The sequence below is a fragment of the Mobula hypostoma genome, chromosome 6 (assembly GCF_963921235.1).
Source record: "Mobula hypostoma chromosome 6, sMobHyp1.1, whole genome shotgun sequence".
Classification (NCBI taxonomy): Eukaryota; Metazoa; Chordata; class Chondrichthyes; order Myliobatiformes; family Myliobatidae; genus Mobula; species Mobula hypostoma.
In genome coordinates, this window is record NC_086102.1 from 41,074,362 (window position 1) to 41,092,602 (window position 18,241).

General features: G+C 41.5%; 1 protein-coding gene across 4 annotated transcripts in view; it reads right to left on the reverse strand.

Annotated features, from left to right (window-relative positions):
- gtf2e1 (general transcription factor IIE, polypeptide 1, alpha) overlaps positions 1 to 18,241 on the reverse strand; it is a 69,739-nt gene that overhangs the window by 39,663 nt on the left and 11,835 nt on the right. Inside the window, exons 3-5 of one of the 4 annotated variants that reach the window (XM_063050653.1) lie at positions 12,723 to 12,833; positions 9,789 to 9,917; positions 8,893 to 9,347 (exon numbers count right to left, since the gene is read on the reverse strand). In XM_063050653.1, the coding sequence (XP_062906723.1) occupies positions 8,893 to 9,340 (448 nt within the window). In that variant the 5' untranslated portion in view covers positions 9,341 to 9,347; positions 9,789 to 9,917; positions 12,723 to 12,833. The remainder of the gene's footprint in view (positions 1 to 8,892; positions 9,348 to 9,788; positions 9,918 to 12,722; positions 12,834 to 18,241) is intronic. The other 3 variants (XM_063050654.1, XM_063050652.1, XM_063050655.1) reach the window with 3 other exon arrangements.

Below are 18,241 nucleotides of genomic sequence, written 5' to 3' on the forward strand. Positions count from 1 at the left end.
AGATTACTTTATAACAACTTGAGTTGTGTTGTGATGCCCTCTGCTGACTATTCAGCTAAACAACAATATATTTAGACAAGTAAGGAAATAAAGAAATCCATTTTTGGGGTGGGGGGTGGTCGGATAAAAACAAAATCAATTCACTGAATGCCAAGACAACAAGATGCACAGTTAAACGGTGCTGAAATCTGCAGTAGGGAATTAAAAAAGAATGGAATGTATTTTATACCTGCAACATCCATAATGAGTTCCGCTTCATCGTTTTTTGATGCTTTCCTAAATCCCTCATTCTCGTGATCAGAAATTAAGAAAACGAAAGCCTTCCTGAGGCCATGCTAAATGTATTGCTCAGCTTTAATAAATGCAGCAGTAGAAAAAAATTAATAAAATGGTGAAAAATAGTTGGATGGTTAAAACATAAATTTTCAATCTGAAGAAACAATATAAGAAAATAGTAGAAACAAGAGTTGATCACCCAACCCCTCAAGCCTGCCTTGCGATTCAATAATGATCATGGCTGATCTGTGCCAGTTCTCTATAGTCCTCAATTCCCTGATCTTTCAAAATCTATTTATTTCCTCTTTAAATAGCACCAGTGAACTAGCCTCCATAACTCCCCATAGTAGAGAGTTCCAGAAATTAAGTATCCTACACACCAGTTATAAATGACTGTTCTAGGCTTGTAATCATGTCCCCTTGTTTGAATTTCTCCCAGTACTCAATTAAAAAATAATGTTCTTAATTCAAGCTGATTAGCTAGACTTTCTCTTTTTGGAACAAATGAAATTGAGCAATCTCATGAATCCAAATGTTATGGAAACAGGATCCATCGGATTCACATTGCCTATCATCCACCTATTTTACACTAATTTTGCACTTTCTTTTTACTCTCCCCACATTTCCACTATCTCCTCCCAGACTACCACACACTACACATCAGGGCCAATTTAAAATGGTTACTTAACTAGCACCCCACACATGTAGGAGGAAACTGAAGTCAAAGAGAATATACAACCTCTACATCAAGGTTTCAGATTGAACCTGGGTACCTGGAACTGTGAGCAGCAGCTCTACAAGTCATGGCACTGACTGTCCTGCTGTTACACTGTACCACCCTCTCAAGGATTTTAACGAAAAGGCAATGTCAGAGGACAAATCTATTTGTTGGATGAAGGATATGTGCACTTGTTGCAGTAGACAAAATGGACAGTAAACTGCATTGCTACTGACATGGTAAAGTGCAGCGCAATTTGTGTGCTAAAGATAAAGCATTCTCCCTCTGCATTACTGCATTGTTGGTAGATACATCTTTTAGATAAGCTAAACCCTTCTCCATAGCTGCAACAGTGTATTCTGCATTCATTTTTTTATTAGACCTTGATGTATTTATGAAGGCATGCAAACAAAAGCTTTTCACTGCATCTCAGTTCATGTGACAATATTAATAAGCCATTACCTCGTTACCTTGCATTCCAAGCAAATAATAAATTAGGCAAATTTGTTTAGATTCCTGAAGTAGCAACCTACCACTAGAAATTGCTGCTGGTACTTCACATAAACTGGTCTTTTAACTATGGCTGCAATTTCAGTGACTATTCTGATACTGGAAGGTGACGCTTTGGTCACAGTTGTTTAATTATTTTGTTGTCCCTCCAATTAAGTCAGTTTTTTTTAATCCCCAGTTCCTAAGTCAATGTTTTAATGAGGCCAAGCATGGCTCCAGTAAAATTGCATCTTGTCTCTTCAGTGTGGTGTATCTGATAATATTATATTCTACTTGGGTCAAGATAATCTTTGGGGTCCCTGGACACCCCAGAGCTCTCACACTCAGGATTGTAATGCAGGATAACTTGCAACAAAACTGCACTGAATACACTCAACCAGAATGTGAATAATGATAAATCGTTTTGTCATGTCAGTTGAGAGATAAATACTGACCAGAACACCTAAGATTATTTCTGTGCTCAAAGGCTACGGATTCCTCATCAGGTAACTGAAGAGAGCACCCCGGTGTAAGATGCAAGCGACATTTGGTTTGCCAGTGACTTCCAGGAAAGTCTGGATAGGAACTGAGAAAGGTTGGTGATGCTGGAAAGTCAGCTGACCTCCAGGAAAGACTGGCACAGACACACAAGGCTAACAACCTTGTGTGCAGCACTCGCAAGAGGGCACCATACAAGCTATGGATGAACTAAATACACAATACCCCCGAAGTCTCCTGAGAGAGGGAGGAGGATGAGAGACTCAATAGGACAGACATAACGGTAACAGCCAGGACTGCAAATACGATAACGAGAAGGCTCAAGCAAACAACACTGACCAGGGAGGCATTCATTGCAGTGCCATTGCGGCAAAATCTGCAAAGACATCAGACGCCTCAAGATACAGTAAAGCAGGTCTGGCTGTGAAATGAAGGCGACTCAAGTGCAATGCATGGACTCAACATTCGGTGAGACGATGGAGATCTCCAGCCAGAAGCACCCCACAGAGCTGAAGATCTCTCCACACCTGAGCTAGCCCACTGCCAAAGAATGGACTAAGTGAGTGTCTCCTCCGACACCCTAATCCTTTCATCAAGGAAAGATAGGATCAGATGGTCTAGTTCATCAGACAATGTATCTTGGAAGCAGTTTGATAATCACCTGGATTGCACCTTGGAAGCTACAGTGGCAGGACCTGTCTACAGGGAAATTGACTCTCTCACAGCCATTGTGTTCAACTTTGCTAAAAGAGCGATTCGGCCCAATGGAGAAGAAAGGGGACCTTAAACTATCCCAGCAACCAAACAGGAGGGAAAGGGAGATTCACCACCTGAGAAGTGAAATAAAGACCCTGAACAAACAATTCAAGAACAGTTCACCTGACGATAAAGAAGGTGTCGAAGATCTAACCAGCAAACTGTGGGAACAGTTGAATGAGCTCAGGAAGGTGAAGCAACTGCAAAAGTGAAGAAGGGAGAAAGAGAGGAGGAGACGCCGGTTTGTTAAAAACCCATTCAGGTTTACCAGGGCTCTTCTCAGCCAGCAAAAATCTGGCACCCTAACCAGCTCAAAGCAGGAGATGGAAGAATTTCTACAGGAATCACACAGTGATCCCTGTAGGAATCAGGGACTAGAATTCAATCCAAAAGTCCCTGAACCAAGAATCTGCAACTGAGCTGAACGTGGTCGAGACCACATGGTAAGAAGTCCAGGATATTGTCAAGAGAGCAAGGTTATCTGCTGCCCCAGGACCAAGAGATATACCTGACAAGGTATATAAGAAATGCTCAAATCTCCTCCAGAGGCTGTGGAAAGTTTGGACCAAAGGCTCTATCCCACCAAGCTAGAAAAATGGCTAAGGGATGCTTTGTTCCCAAGGAAGAAGATTCCTGTACAATCACACAGTTTAGGACAACCTCCCTCCTTAGCGTGGAGTGCAAGATATTCTTCTTGGTCTTGCAAGAAGGCTGAACTCTTACTTAATAGAAAACCACTATATCAACACATCCATCCCGAAAGGTGGCACCCTGGGTTTTTCTGGGTGCCTTGAACACACCACAATAATCAATTGATCCGCAAGGCCAGGCAGAAGAAAGGCGACCTAACCCTTGTCTGGTTAGACCTAGCCAATGCCCACGGATCAATTCCACACATCCTCATCCAAGTTAGCCTGGATAGACCACTACCATATCCCACCAGTTACGTGAGATACGATCACCAGCTACGTAGGAGGATTCAAGCTACGCTTCATTTTAGCCCACTTTACAACCAGGTGGCAGGACCCCCAAAAAGGGATTCCAACCAGCTGTACCATCTCCCCCATCTTGTTTGTCATGGATATGAACCTCCTCATATCAGTAAACGTAACCCAAGGCCCAGTGTTGGAGCTCAAGATCTGAAAATCTGCAATACGGGGGTTCATGGATGATACCACAGCAATCACTGTAACCCAAGTCCAAGCAAGACAATGGAGCTATCTGGGCTAGGATGACCTTCAAGCCCAGGAAATCCAGATGTATGTTGATCAAGAAGGGCAAGGTTACTAGCAAGTTCAGTCTTCAAGTACAGGGAGGTCATTCCATCCATACAGGACAACCCAGTAAAGTGTCCTGGAAAGTGATTTAATGTAGGAATGACATACAGCGCCAGCATCACAGAGACTGTAAAGCAGACTGAAGAGTGGTTGAAGAAGATCAACAACACCAGACTTCCTACTAAATTTAAGATAAGGGCTGTACCAACATGGTCTTTTACCAAGGCTTCTCTGGCTTTTCACTGTGTACGAGTTCCCCATGATCTCAGTAGAAGGCATCGAGGGGAAAGTTAACAAGCACTCGCAGAGGTGGCTGGAGATCTGCTCAAGTTTTTCTTCAGTGGGGCTCTACACAAGATCAGGCCAGCTACAGCTCCCGTCCTCATCAGTAATGGAGGAATTCAAGATGGCAAAGCTGTGTTAACACTGAGGGATTCCGATGACAATCTAATAAATCAAGTAGGAGTCACAACAAGATCAGCTGAAAGTGGGCCGCCAACTCAGCCACAGACCAGACAGTGAGCTTCCTGCAATTGAGGACATCATCAGCAACCCATGCCTGGGACGACAAGGCCTCAGCTCTGTACACTTCCAATGCTGGGGGAGTGCGAGTGCAAGGGATAGGCGGGACATAGTCCAGGCAGAGGTACGGAACCGCAAGGATGAAAGACGGTTATCAAGGGCAGTGGAGTTGGGGTCACAAGGCCCCTGGAAAAAATGGGATCTTCCCAAGCGTAAAATCACTTGGGCAGAGCTTTGGAGACTGGAGCCCTTCCACATTTCTTTCCTCCTGCAGTCTGTGTATGACACTCTCCCTACACCATCACAGCAACATACATGGGGATTGAGAGAGGACCTTAACTGCAAGCTCTGTGGTTACTGGGGTTCATTGTCACACATACTGTCAAGATGCAAAACAGCTTTAACACAAGAATGGTATAGGTGGTGCCACAACAAGGTCCTACTGCCCCTTGCTGACATATTGGAGTGGGAAAGCTTGCAGATATGTAAACAGGGCAGTCATTTTCATCAAGGAAAGGGCCACGCCAGTCATATCAAAGAGGCCTAAATCCAATCTGCTGCAATCTGCCACACAATGGGAAGGAAGGAAGCTGGAGTTTCTCAGGTGGTGCAAACCACAGTTTGACCAGACATTGTACTGTGGTCCACCAAAGACAAGAAAATCATGCTGGTGGAGCTCACAGTACCAAGAAGGATGCAAGGAGGCTCACGAGAGGAAAACCCTGAAGTACAAGTCCTTAGTCCAGGAGTGCAGGGCCAAACGATGGTAGACATGGCTATTCCCCCGTGGAGATCAGCTGTATTGGATTCCCAGCAAGGTCAGCATGGAGGCTGCTGTCTGCGCTGCGCCTTGATGAAAAGAGCAAGAACCAAGCAGCTCACAGGATGGGGGAGGAAGCAGAAAGAGCCTCTTGCTAGTTATGGAGCAGGCGAGAGGAGCTGAGCTAGAAGTCAGGAGCAGATGGGCAGTGACTTGGTCACCACTGCTGACCCACTAGGTGTAGAGTGTAGTGGTTAAGGGTTGAAACCCTCTTATGAAGGTTGGGCACCACCTGACAACATCTACTCCTCTTGGTTCTGCCTCCTTCTACTACCCATTGTGTTTTCCCCTATTCTTTCTTCACCTTTCCTGCCTATCACCTCCCTGCCTCCCTTCTCCCACCCCTTTATCTTTCCCCTTACTGGTTTTTTTCCTGGAACCTACCAGCCTTCTCCTTCCCACCCTCCCCCCACCTTCTTTATAGGGCCTCTGCCCCTTCCCCCTACAGTCCTGACAAAGGGTTCCGGCCCGAAACGTCGACAGATCTTTTCCACGGATGCTGCCCGACCTGCTGAGCTCCTCCAGCGTGTTGTGAGTATTGCTTTGACTCCAGCATCTGCAGATTATTTTGTGTTTTGTCCTCAATAATGCAGAGCAGCACTGGCCAACATTTGAATATTCAAATTGCTGGAGTGAGATTTTCGGTAGGAACCTTCTGACTCAGAGGCTACCAAAAGAATAGTACCTTATGTTTGGTTGAAGCAGAACGAAACAATATGATGAAGGTCATGTACAATGAATAATGTCATAATAATAAGAATTTGTTCTAGGGCCTCAAATTTTCACCATATTTGTTCAAGATAGATGAAGGAGTGGAGCTACACATCCAAGTTTTCAAATGGTATCATTAGGAAGAACAGTAATAAGTACAATGGGAGCTTATTTCTAGGGATAATACAAGTCATCCATTTGTTCCCAGGAAAGATAATCAGAATATTAATTTTAAACAGTGAGCAAGTGGACAATGTATTGTGGCAAAATGAGTTGGCAGATCAAGATCATACACATCAGTAAATAGGTAGGCTGCTAGAAATTTAGCATGTGTGAAAACACAATTAAAATTCTTACACAGTATTAGGTGTTAACTCAATTTTGCTTCCTTATAATGGTGAAGAAGTCACACTTCAAACCATCTACTATGTGCACTTCTGGTCAATACATCTTTGGAAAGTTAGACTGGAAGGAGTCCGTTGTAGATTCTCCAGAATAGTAATAAAGCTTTAGAGAGCCTTCATATGAGAATAGTTTGCACAAATATGGCTCTTATTCCCTTAAGTTTACAGGAGTGTAGAATAATGTATAGTTATTTAAAATGATAAACAATTCCAATTAAATAAGTTGGGAAACATTGGTAGGGGAATTCAGATCAAAAGATCAGATTTTTCCATTAAGAATTAGGGAGCTTAAATGTGAAGTTTGAAAGTACCTTTGTTTTTTAATATGCAAATACAAGGACTTGTGAAATCTTGGAACTATAGACGCTTAACCATTTGGAGGTGGGAAACAGGAAGTAAAATCAATTTGGCTTAAAATAGGAAATTAAGAAATCATCTGGGGAATAGTTTACAACCTCTCAAAGTGGCAATGCAGTAGTTGAAGGCAACTTTAATTTTCTTATTAAGTGGGCTAATCAAATTGGACAACATGATCATAGAATGCATTAGAGACAATTCCCTAGAATATGTTCCACACCTGATCAAACTGCAGCTTATTTTAAATTTGTCACAAGTAATGAGACAAAATTGATTAGTAATATGCTCATAATTTCACATTCAATTTGCAAACAACAAATTTGAGTTCCAAACTATCCTTTTATTAGTTTTAACCTTAATTTCAGAGGTAGGTAGGGTGAGCAGGCTGGTAGATTAACAAAATAGATTATTGTTAGATAAGCAAACCAAACATTTAAAGAAATATTTCATTCAACTAAGACGTATTATTTAGAAATAAATATTCTACAGAAAAGGGATCTGTCAGCAATTAACTAAAGTTAGAGATGGTGTACAACCAAAAAAGAAGATTCATAATATTCTGAAGAACAGTGGCAAACCTAAAGATTGGGAATATTTCCAAGACCAGCAATGGCTAATTAGAGAATTGTTAGCAAAAAAAATCTTAAAAAATAATATAAAAAGAGATTGGAAGAGTTACTTATCAATCTAAAGAGCAACAAAAGCAAATGTTGATCCTTTAGGAAGAAACTATCATGGAAATAACAAAATTGACAGAGACACTAAACAAATATTTTGAGTATACCCTTTCATTACAACACACTGAAAAGACAAAAAAAATCTTTGAAGCTTTGAATCTTTGCAGCTTTTTTTTATTTAACTAAAATTAATCCTTTGGAATAATTTACATGAGCTGTGGTTTTGGATATTTTAAGAAATTTATTGGTTAATGTTTTGCAACTATTTCTAATCAGAGCATTTAGGAAAAGAGTGTAAAAAGGCCTTCTAACAGCTAGACTTGAAGGTATCAACAAGAAGATGTGAGCCATGGATCAGGTACAGTGAGATCCTATCTAGCAAACTATCAGAGGCATGTCAGGGTAAAGCTAAGATGTTTTCTCTAGGATGGAATCAAGAACTGGGTATGATATTCACATTGTCAGGTTTGCCCATTTAACATTGAAATAAGAAGTAATGTATTCCCTAAAAATGAATCTGCATTTTCCTTCCATATCTCAGCTGTCGAAGCCAGTCATGAGTATGTTCATGGCTGAGACAGGTAGATTTTTACACATAATGTCTTTCAAGGGCCATGCAGAAAAGTGAAAGTGAAGTCAAGATCAATGCAGTGGTAGAGCTGGGTCAAAACCCATATGATCTAAAGTTATGTTCAAGTGTAACAGAGATTTGTATTATGTACTATATATTAAGGGATTGGAGAAAAAGTCAATTACTTTGAAGTGTAGACCATCTATATTTAACTGACTATCAGAAGATATACAGTATATCTTGGAACCTGCTTGCCTACTCTTTTCCTAAACAAGCTTTTAAAGGAGATTCAAGGTTGATATTTCAGTAAAAATATGGTATAATGTTTTGATATAAAAATGTAAATATAAATCTAGCCTTTCTTTTCAAAACTTGATTCATCAATCAAATCAATTACCTTTGTATTGCTAGAAGTTACCCTAATACCACTTCCCATTTGTCCCATTTTTCTTCTCCCAAGACTTCTGCTGTTTATTGGAGAAGTAACCATGGGCTCAGTTTCACTTCCACTCCTCATGCATAAATTTATGACGATAAGCTCTTTATATGTAAATATTTCCAGCTCAAATTAATCCTTTTTCACAAATGAACCTCTCCAGTGAGGGTTCTTGAAATCCTAAATTCTTTCTTTTCCCAAGACATTGATGCTTATTTTAATACTTCTAATTTGTAGTGTTCTGTTTTCTCAGAGATTGGAAATAAAGAGTAAAATAGGAGTCAGATATTCATTAATGCAGCCATCGAATAACTTTAGATAATTAAAAGCACTTGATTTTTTTTAAATGGAACATTGTGCAAGTACAAAACTCTCTGTACCTGTCATTACATCAAATAGTTGGTTGGCTTCCAGATCTGTGAACGTTTTGTAACAGTTGGGACATTTAAAAGAAGCTCTGTTGGTAGAATCTCGTTCATCCGTCTCAATCCTTCTCCTCATGTGGTCAAGTTTGTACTTCACCACATTCACCAGAAGACGATAGTTTATGAAGTAATAATTATGTCTTGTAGTTTTACCATCAGGAGCAGTTTCAACTCGCATTCTACTTTTAATAAATTTGTCATTTTTCAATGTATTCAAAACTGCTCGCAGTTGTTTACGGTCAAATTTCAGCAGCTCCAACATGTCCTCTTCTTTGACACAGGGGTTTCTAATGAGGATATCCAAAGCTAGTGCATGCTCTAGTCCATAAAATCCTCTCACAACATATTTGGCAAGTCGTTTCAAAGCTGCAGGCACTTCAGTCACAACATCTGGATCAGTCATCTTTGACCTTTGGGTTTACAAAAAAAAAATCATTCAAGATTAGGAACTCACACATGGGAATTGCAAACACAATTATAAATCCTGATAAGCTGTGGTTCTGGTACTCTTGTAATAAATGAAATAATCAAGACTGACTTATGTAAGCTTTAGGTAATTAATTCCATTGCTAAAATCAATGCAAACCAAGAGATTGTACTTGTGCTGCCATACAGGAAAGATACTTGTGTGGACAGAAACAATCAAATTAATATACACTTTCAGAATGCTGATATTAGCTGTTAGTTTAGTTTTGAGTGTTAGTTTGGTTAGCTGCATATAGAAATTTTAGGGGATAGTAAATGAATCATGCTTCAACTGAAACAAGCAGAATTGGTGGAAGTAAGATTTTTACACCATCGGTTAGTCTATGATTTGATCCAAATCTCAGACTGGATGGTTATGTGCCTACCTTCAACAGGTTAATAAAATTTGCATTCTGCTCCTCTCTTCTCACAAGATGGAAGCTCTCGTTGCACACTTTCTTCACTTTACAACTTTTATTTCCGATTCACCATGACTATGCTTGCTAGCTGTAGATCTGGAGTTACATATAGACCAAAGTATGCAAATATTCTATTCTGAAGGCCAATACATATAGTGAAACCCCGATTTAAAGTGAATTCGGATATAACGTGATGAGCCATTGGACTCCATGTCCATCTCAATCCATACTCCCCCTTCTCCAGCCTTGTATCCCTTTTGCCAATCAACTTCCCAGCTCTTGACTTCATCTCTCCCCCTGCTCTCTTCTCCGATCATTTCAGGTCTCTCCCTCCCCCTCCCACTTTCAAATCTCTTTCCATCTCTTTTTTCCGTTAGTCCTGACGAAGGGTCTCGACCAGATGCTGCCTGGCCTGCTGTGTTCCACCAGCATTTTGAGAGAGTCATTGGACCTTTTTCTTGCTCAACATGGAACAAACTGCTAGAAAAAGAAAATCTTTTTCTGTGAAAGATAAGCTTCACGCACTTGACGCGATCAAGACTAAAAGTCAGACTCAAGTTGCACGAGACCTCGGGATACCGGAATCAACACTTTGTGGCTGGAAATCTCACGTAGAAAAGTTACGCGCATCGCTTTGCAAAGTTGAAGAAGCAGGAATAAAAGCCAAATGTCTGAAGACAGCCAAAGATGTCAACCTCGATGACTCCCTGTACGAGTGTCAGGAGAAGTTCACTCAGCCGACAGTGCTGCCGCCAACTAAAAAGTGCCGGCTGAACTAAAAACTCTCTTAGAAGAAGGTGGCTACGTTCAGCGACATGCCTCGTTCAAGCAAGGAACACTCGATCACCTTTTAAGAAATAAACTGTAAATGATGATTGCTAATATTCTTGAATGTTTTTGTGTATTAAAAAGCTTTACTAAAAATTAATTTGTGTTTTAATTTCTACAGTAACAACAATGATTTATTCGCGGAATTCTTTAATTCAAAAGTAATTTACTTGCCAGAAGGTAAACGTGCAAAAAATGGGTCAAATAGGGCAAAAATAGGGGTGTTTTAGGATGTTAGGTCAACATTGGGTCAGTTTGATTGCTGATTTTCTTGAACCCTGATTTAGCGCAACCCCACTTTTTTTGCGATGACATTTTATGGACCCAAACGATCGCGTTACAATGGGGTTTCACTGTACTTGATGGATTTTTATGAAAATTCATTAGTTTCACACTCATCCATAATAAAACTGGCTGGCTATTATAAAAAGGAGTTGTTCATATAGCTGCCAGGATGGGATATTGTCAATCCACTTCTGTGGATTACCGTTCTGGTAAACAAATAAGTACACCCCACCATTTCCTACCGCTGATCAGGTCATTAAAGACTGAGCAAAGTATAATATGTATTTAATTTGTTTTACTGAGATGAATATACTTATTTTTGGTTTTAAGTTATGAATAAACCAATACCATTATATAGAAACATAGAAAACCTATAGCACAATACAGGCCCTTCAGCCTACAATGCTGTGCCGAACATGTACTTACTTTAGAAATTACCTAGGGTTAGTGCCTATCCAGGAGTCTCTTAAAAGACCCTATCATATCCGCCTCCACCACTGTGGCTGGCAGCCCATTCCATGCACTCACCACATTCTGCATAAAAATACTTACTCCTGACATCTCCTCTGTATCTACTTCCAAGCACCTTAACACTGCTATTTCAGCCCTGGGGAAAAACCTCAGACTATGCACATGATCAGTGCCTCTCATCATCTTATACACCTCTATTAGATCACCTCTGATCCTCCGACGCTCCAAGGAGAAAAGGCCGAGTTCACTCAACCTATTCTCATTAGGCATGCTCTCCAATCCAGGCAATTTCCTTGTAAATCTCCTCAAAATTTGTTAATGTTTTGATAAGCACCCTTTCTGTGGTTTCCACATCCTATATCACTTTATGTTGCAGATTGACACTAGGTGCTTATCAAAACATTAACAAATTTTGATCCCACTACATGAGGAAATATTAGGACAGATGGCCAAATAGATGGTTTTCCCAGAGTATTTAGGAAAAGGAAGATATAAACAGAGACAATGAGGGAGCTAGCACCTTCACACATTAAAGTTCTGCAACAAATTAAATTTGCTGATGATCAAGGAGTTATGCAAGGCCATGGAGAATCTGGAAAATGTGGGGGTGAGTTTTAAAACTTGAGTCTGTATCTAACCATAATTCAGTGTAGGTCAACAAGTACAGACTGGACAGGTGAACAGGACTTGGTACAAACTGAGTTAAGAGCAGCAGAGTTCAGGATGACCCCAAATTGAAGAAAGGTAGAATAAAAAGGCCAGCCTGATGTAAAGCAGTTGCTAACATGCTGCAGGGAGGGTGTGGGAAATATAGGTAGGGCAAAGACCACATCTCTGATATGACAACGCCCAGATTTCCTTGGAATAAAGGTCATCTGGTCAATGAGTTAAAAAAGGGTTAGAGAGGAAAAATTGGCCCTTTCTTCATATAAGCTATAAACTGAGGGAAGCTAAGAGTGAGAATGCAATGGAATGTGAGTAGATAGCAGGTCACTCATAGTCATAGAGATATACAGCATAGAAACAGCCCATCACATCTATGCCAACCGTCCATCCCTTTATTAGTAATAGCACCAGCCAGCTTAATTTTCTTATATCTCGGTCATTCATTACCACCATCATCTCCTCTGGCATCTTATTCCAGATACTAACTACTCAGTGAAAATTTAACCCCTTAGGTCAATCCCTGTGACTTGGACAAGATTTCAACGAGCCTCCCCTCCATGGACTCTGTTCATTTTTCGGGAACCAAATGTCAATAGCAACATTAGCATTTATCGTCCATCCCTAATGTAGATGAAAATGTGATTAGCAAACCTGTGGATGACATCAAGATGGGTGGAGTTGTTGACAGTGTAAAGGTCAATCAAAGTATACAGCAGAATATGCAGTGGCAGATGGAGTTTAATCCTGGCAATTGTACTTTGTCTGGTCAAATGAAAGGAGAAAGTACACAGTTAAATGCAGACCCAGACAAGCCCCCTACTCTGCTCACTATACACTCATGACTGTGTGGTCAGATTCTGCAAACTTCATCCACAAGTTTGCAGTTGATACCACTGAAAGTGGGCTGGATCTCAAATAATGATGATAGCTAGTAACAAGGAGATAGCTAGTAACATGGTGTCATGACAACAAGTTTTCCCTCAATGTTAGCAAAACAAAACCACTGGCCATTAATTTCAGGAAGGGGTAGGGGTGGGGGGGGGGTTGGCGTAAATGCGCCTGTTTTTACACCAATGGTGTCAGGTCAAGAAGGTTGAGAGTTTCAAGTTCCTAGCAGTGAACATCACCAATGTCTGTCCTGGTCCACATAGATGCCATGGCCAAGAAAGTTCACCAATGTTCCTACTTCCTCAGGAGGCTACATAAATTTAGCATGTCTCCATCAACCCTTACCAATTTGTATTGATGCACCATAGAAAGCATACTATCAGGATGCATAAAGCCTTAGAATGGCAACTAACCGCTCTGCTTGTGACCAACTGTACAGAGTTGAGGACACAGCTCAGCACAACACAGAACCAGCTTCCCATCCATGGACTCTGTCTATGCTGCTTGCTAGCTCAGTAAAGCACCAGACATCTCTCTTCTCACCATCTCCCTGTGGGACGAAGATACAAAAGCCTGAAAGCACCTATCAGCTGCTTCAAGGACAGCTTCTACCCCGCTGTTATAAGACTACTGAATGGTTCCCTAGTACAATATAATTGACTCTTGATCTTATAATCTACCTTGTTATGACCTTGCACTTTAGTGTCTACTTGCAAGGCACTTTCTCTAGTTGTTACACTTTTTTCTGCGCACTGTTATTGTTTTACCTTGTACTACTTGAATGCACTGTGTGAATGAATTGATCTGTGTGAACAGTATGCAAGTAAAGCTTTTCATTGTACGTTGGTACACGTGACAATAATAAACCGATTCCAATTATAGTATTGAGGTACAGGTCCATACGTCACTGAAAGTGGGTAACATGGTAAAGGTGTATGGAATGGCTTGGTAAGCGTGTTGAGCATGAGAGTAAGAAAGTCATGCTGCAGCTATACAAAACTTTAGTCAGAGCACACTTGGGGTATTATGCTCAGTTCTGGTTGCCCCATTATAGGAAGGATGTGGAGACTGCAGAAAGGGCGCAGAAGAGTCTTACCAGGTTGTTGCCTGGATTAGAGGGTATAACAAACTTGGGTTGTTCTCCCTCGAATGTCAGAGGCTCAGGAAAGGCTTGATAGAGGTTATTTTAAGTTACCAGAAGCTTAGATAGGGCAGATAGACAGAATCATTTCTCCAGAGTAGAAATGTCAAATACCAAAGGGTGTGCTTTTAGGTTAATGGCAATGTGACGGCCAAGTTCTTTTTATGCCAAGAGTAGTAGGTGTCTAGAATGGGTTATTGGGGTTGTAGTGGAATCAGGCAGTTTGGTAAAGCTTAAGAAGGGGGTGCCAGGATCCGGGACATCGTATTTCAAGTTCTCAACATTCTTAAGTGGGAGGGTGAGCAGCCAGAGGTTGTGGACCAATGACATAGGTAGGAAGAGTGAAGAGGTTCTGCAAAATGAGTTCAGGGAATTAGATGCTAAGTTAAAGGACGGGACCTCAAGGGTTGTGATCTCAGGATTGCTACCCGTGCCACATACCAGTTAGGGCAGAATTAGGAAGATTACAGTGTTTAACACATGACTAAGAAATTGGTGTATGAGGGAGGGTATTAGATTTTTGCATCATTGGGCCCTCTTCCAGGGAAGGTGGGACCTGTATTGAAGAGACAGTTTGTACCTGAACTGGAGTGGGACTAATATCCTAGCAGGAAGGTTTGCTAGTGCTGCGGGGTGGGGTGGGTGGTTTAAATTACAGTTGCAGGGGATGGGAACCAGAGTGCTAGACAGATAGTGGAGAGGTTGTAGAGGCAGATGTTACTAAGACCTCAGACAAAGTTAGGGATCCCGAGAATCTCGATCGTGTTCGGAAGCCTAAGATCTCTGGGCTTTGGAGACAGGCGGATCGAGGGTCGGTGTCACGGCAGGAGACTTGTGTGTCCTCTGGGAGGCCAGAAAATCTTTCACTGTGGGCCCGAAGACATGAGGTCTTTGCGATATTTGGACACAGAGCTCAAAAAAAGCGGCCAAACGGACTTTAAACCAGTGGGTTGTTGTTATGTCTCCCGCTCGCTGTGAAAATGGGGGACACCTCCCTATCCCTTATCAGGGAGAGAGAGAACCTGTGGGTTGTTGAATTTCGGATGAAATGCAAAGCTTTTGGGGTAACTTTGATCTGTGTCTTTGCTATTGCTTAGCACAGGCTTAAGCTCGGTGATGATACCGATGAATGTTTATTTTTGCTAGTGGGGGGAGGGGGGATTGTTGCTCGCTGCCGCTTACGCGCAGGAGTGGGGAGCTGGAGGGGGAGACTTTGGGGTTCTCACGTTTAATTGCCGTTCATTCTTTGGGGCACTTCTCTGTTTTTGTGGATGTTTGCGAAGAAAAAGCATTTCAGGGTGTATATTGTGTACATTTCTCTGACATCAAATTTGACCTTTGAACCTTTGAATCAAATGGTTAAGCGTGGTGTCCTGAATTGCATATATTTCAATGTAAGAAGTATTGTACAAAAGGTAGATAAGCTCAGGGCATGGACCATCACATGAAATTATGATACCATAGCCATTATTGAGTCTTGGTTGCAGGAGGGGCAGGACTGGCAGCTCAATATTCTCAGGTTCCATTGTTTTAAATGTAAGGGCAGGAAGGATTAAAGGGAGAAGGAAATTATTAAGGCAGTGTTCAGTCAGGACAGACTGGGGAACTCGTCTAGTGAGGCTTTATGGGTGGAACGGAGGAATAAGAAAGGTATGACCACGTTAAAGGGACTAAAATTATAGCCCACCCAATAGTCCTTGGGATTTAGAGGAACAAATTTGTAGAGAGATCGCAGACTGTTGCAAGAAACGTAAGGTAGTTATAGCAGCTCATTTTAACTTTCCACATATTGTAAAAGTCCTTGATGGGAGAGTTTGTCAAATGGGTTCAGGAAAGTTCCCTTGATTAGTACATAGAGGTCCCAACGAGAGAGTGTGCGATACATGATCTCCTATTTAGGGAATGAGACAAGGCAGGTGACAGAAGTTTGTGTGGGGGAACACTTTGCATTTAGTGATCATAATGCCATTATTTTTAAAGTAAAATATGTAAAAGGATAAGTCTGGTCCACAGGATAAGATTCTAAATTGGAGAATGGCTAATTTTGATGGTATCAGGAAGGATCTGGAAAGTGTGGATTGGAACAGGCTGTCTTCTAGCAAAGGTGTACTTAGTGAGTGTTCTTAAAAAGTGAAATTTTGAGTGTACAAAGCTTGCATGTACCTGTAAAAATAAAAGGTAAAGATAACAGGTTTAGGGAACCTTGGTTTTCAAGAGATATTGAGGCCCTGGGTAAGAAAAAAAAACCATGGTGCATAGCAGGCATAGGCATGTAGGAACAAATGAGAAACTTACAGAGTATAAGAAATGCAAGAGAACACTTAAAGAAATCAGGAGAGCTAAAAAAAAAAGCATGAGGTTGCTCTAGCAGACAAGGTGAAGGAGAATCCTATGGGTCTCTACAGCTAAGTTAAGAGCAAACTGATTGCAAGGGACAAAATTGGTTTCCTGAAAGATCAGGATGATAATCTCTATATGGAACCAAAAGAGATGGGGGGGGGGGGCGGAGATCTGAAATGGGATTTCTTTGCATCTGTATTTACTCGGGAGATGGATACAGTCTATACGAGTGAGGCAAAGCAGCAGCAAAGCCATGAACCCAAAACAGATTACAGAGGAGGGGGCGTTTGCTGTCTTGAGGCGAATTAAGGTGGATAAATCCCCAGGGCCTGACAATATGTCCCTCGGACACTGTGGGACGTGTGCAGAGATTGCAAGAGCCACAGCAGAGATACTTAGATCATCCTTAGTGACAGGACAGGTACCAGAGCATTGAAGGCTAGCTAATGTTGTTTTGCTGTTTAAGGACTCTAAAATTAAACCAGGAAATTTTAGGCCAGTGAGTCTGACATTAGCAATGGGAAAGTTATTGGAAGGTACTCTAAGGGACTGGATATATCTGAGTATTTGGATAGACAAACTGATTAGGGATCGTCAGCATGACTTTGTGTGTGGTTGGTCATGTCTAACCAATCCTATAGAGTTTTTTTGAAGAAGTTAACAGGAAAGCTGATGAAGGCAAGGTAGTGGATGCTATCTACATGGACATTTGACAAGGTCCCACAGGTGAGGCTGGTCAGGAAGGATCAGTTCCTTGGCATTCAAGATGAGGCAGCAAATTGGATTATGCATTGGCTTTGTGGGAAGAAGCCAAAGCGTGGTGGTAGATGGTTGCCTCTCTGACTGAAGGCCTGTGACTGGTGCAATGCTGCAGGGTTCGGTGCTGGGTCCGCTGTTGCTTGTCATCTATATCAATGATTTAGATGATAACGTGGTTAACTGAATCAGCAAATTTATGGATGTCACCAAGATTGGGGGTGTAGTATCAAAGCTTGTAGTGGGATCAGGACCAGCTGGAAAAATAGGGTGAAAAATGGCAGATGGAACTTAATGCAAATAAGTGTGAGGTTCTGCACTTTGGCAGGACCATCTAGGGTAGGCCTCACACAGTGAATACAGAGGGGACTGAGGGGGGTGGTAGAGCAATAGCATCTGGGAATACAGGTACATAGTTCTTTTGAAAGTGATGTCACAAGTAGATAAGGTCATAAAGATGAGGCAGCAAGCTTTTGGCATATTGCACTCCATAAATCAATATACTGAGTACAGGAGATGGGATGTTACGTTGAAGTTGTATAAGACATTGGTGAGGCTTAAGTTGGAGTATTGTGTGCCGTTTTGGTTACCTACCCACAGGAAAGATGTAAACAAGGTTGAAAGAGAGCAGCAAAAATTTACAAGGATGCTGCCAGGCCTGGAGGACCCGATAAGGAAAGATTGAATAGGTTAGGACTTTATTCCTTGGAATGTGGACGATCAAGGGGAGATTTGACAGAGGTGTACAAAATTATGAGAGGTATAGAGAGGTAAGCAGGCTTTTTCCACTGAGGTTGGACGGGACTAAGCAGCAGTCACGGGTTCAGGGTAAAAGGTGAAAGGTTTAAGGGGAACATGAGGTGAATCTTCTTCACTCAGAAGGTCGTGAGTGTGGAACGAGCTGCCAGCGCAAGAGGTGCATGCGAGCTTGATTTCAACATTTAAGAGAAGTTTGGATCGGTAAATGGATAGTAGGGATATGGATGGCTATGGTCTGGCAGTTTAAATGGTTCAGCACAGAGGCCGAAGGGCCTGTTTCTATGGT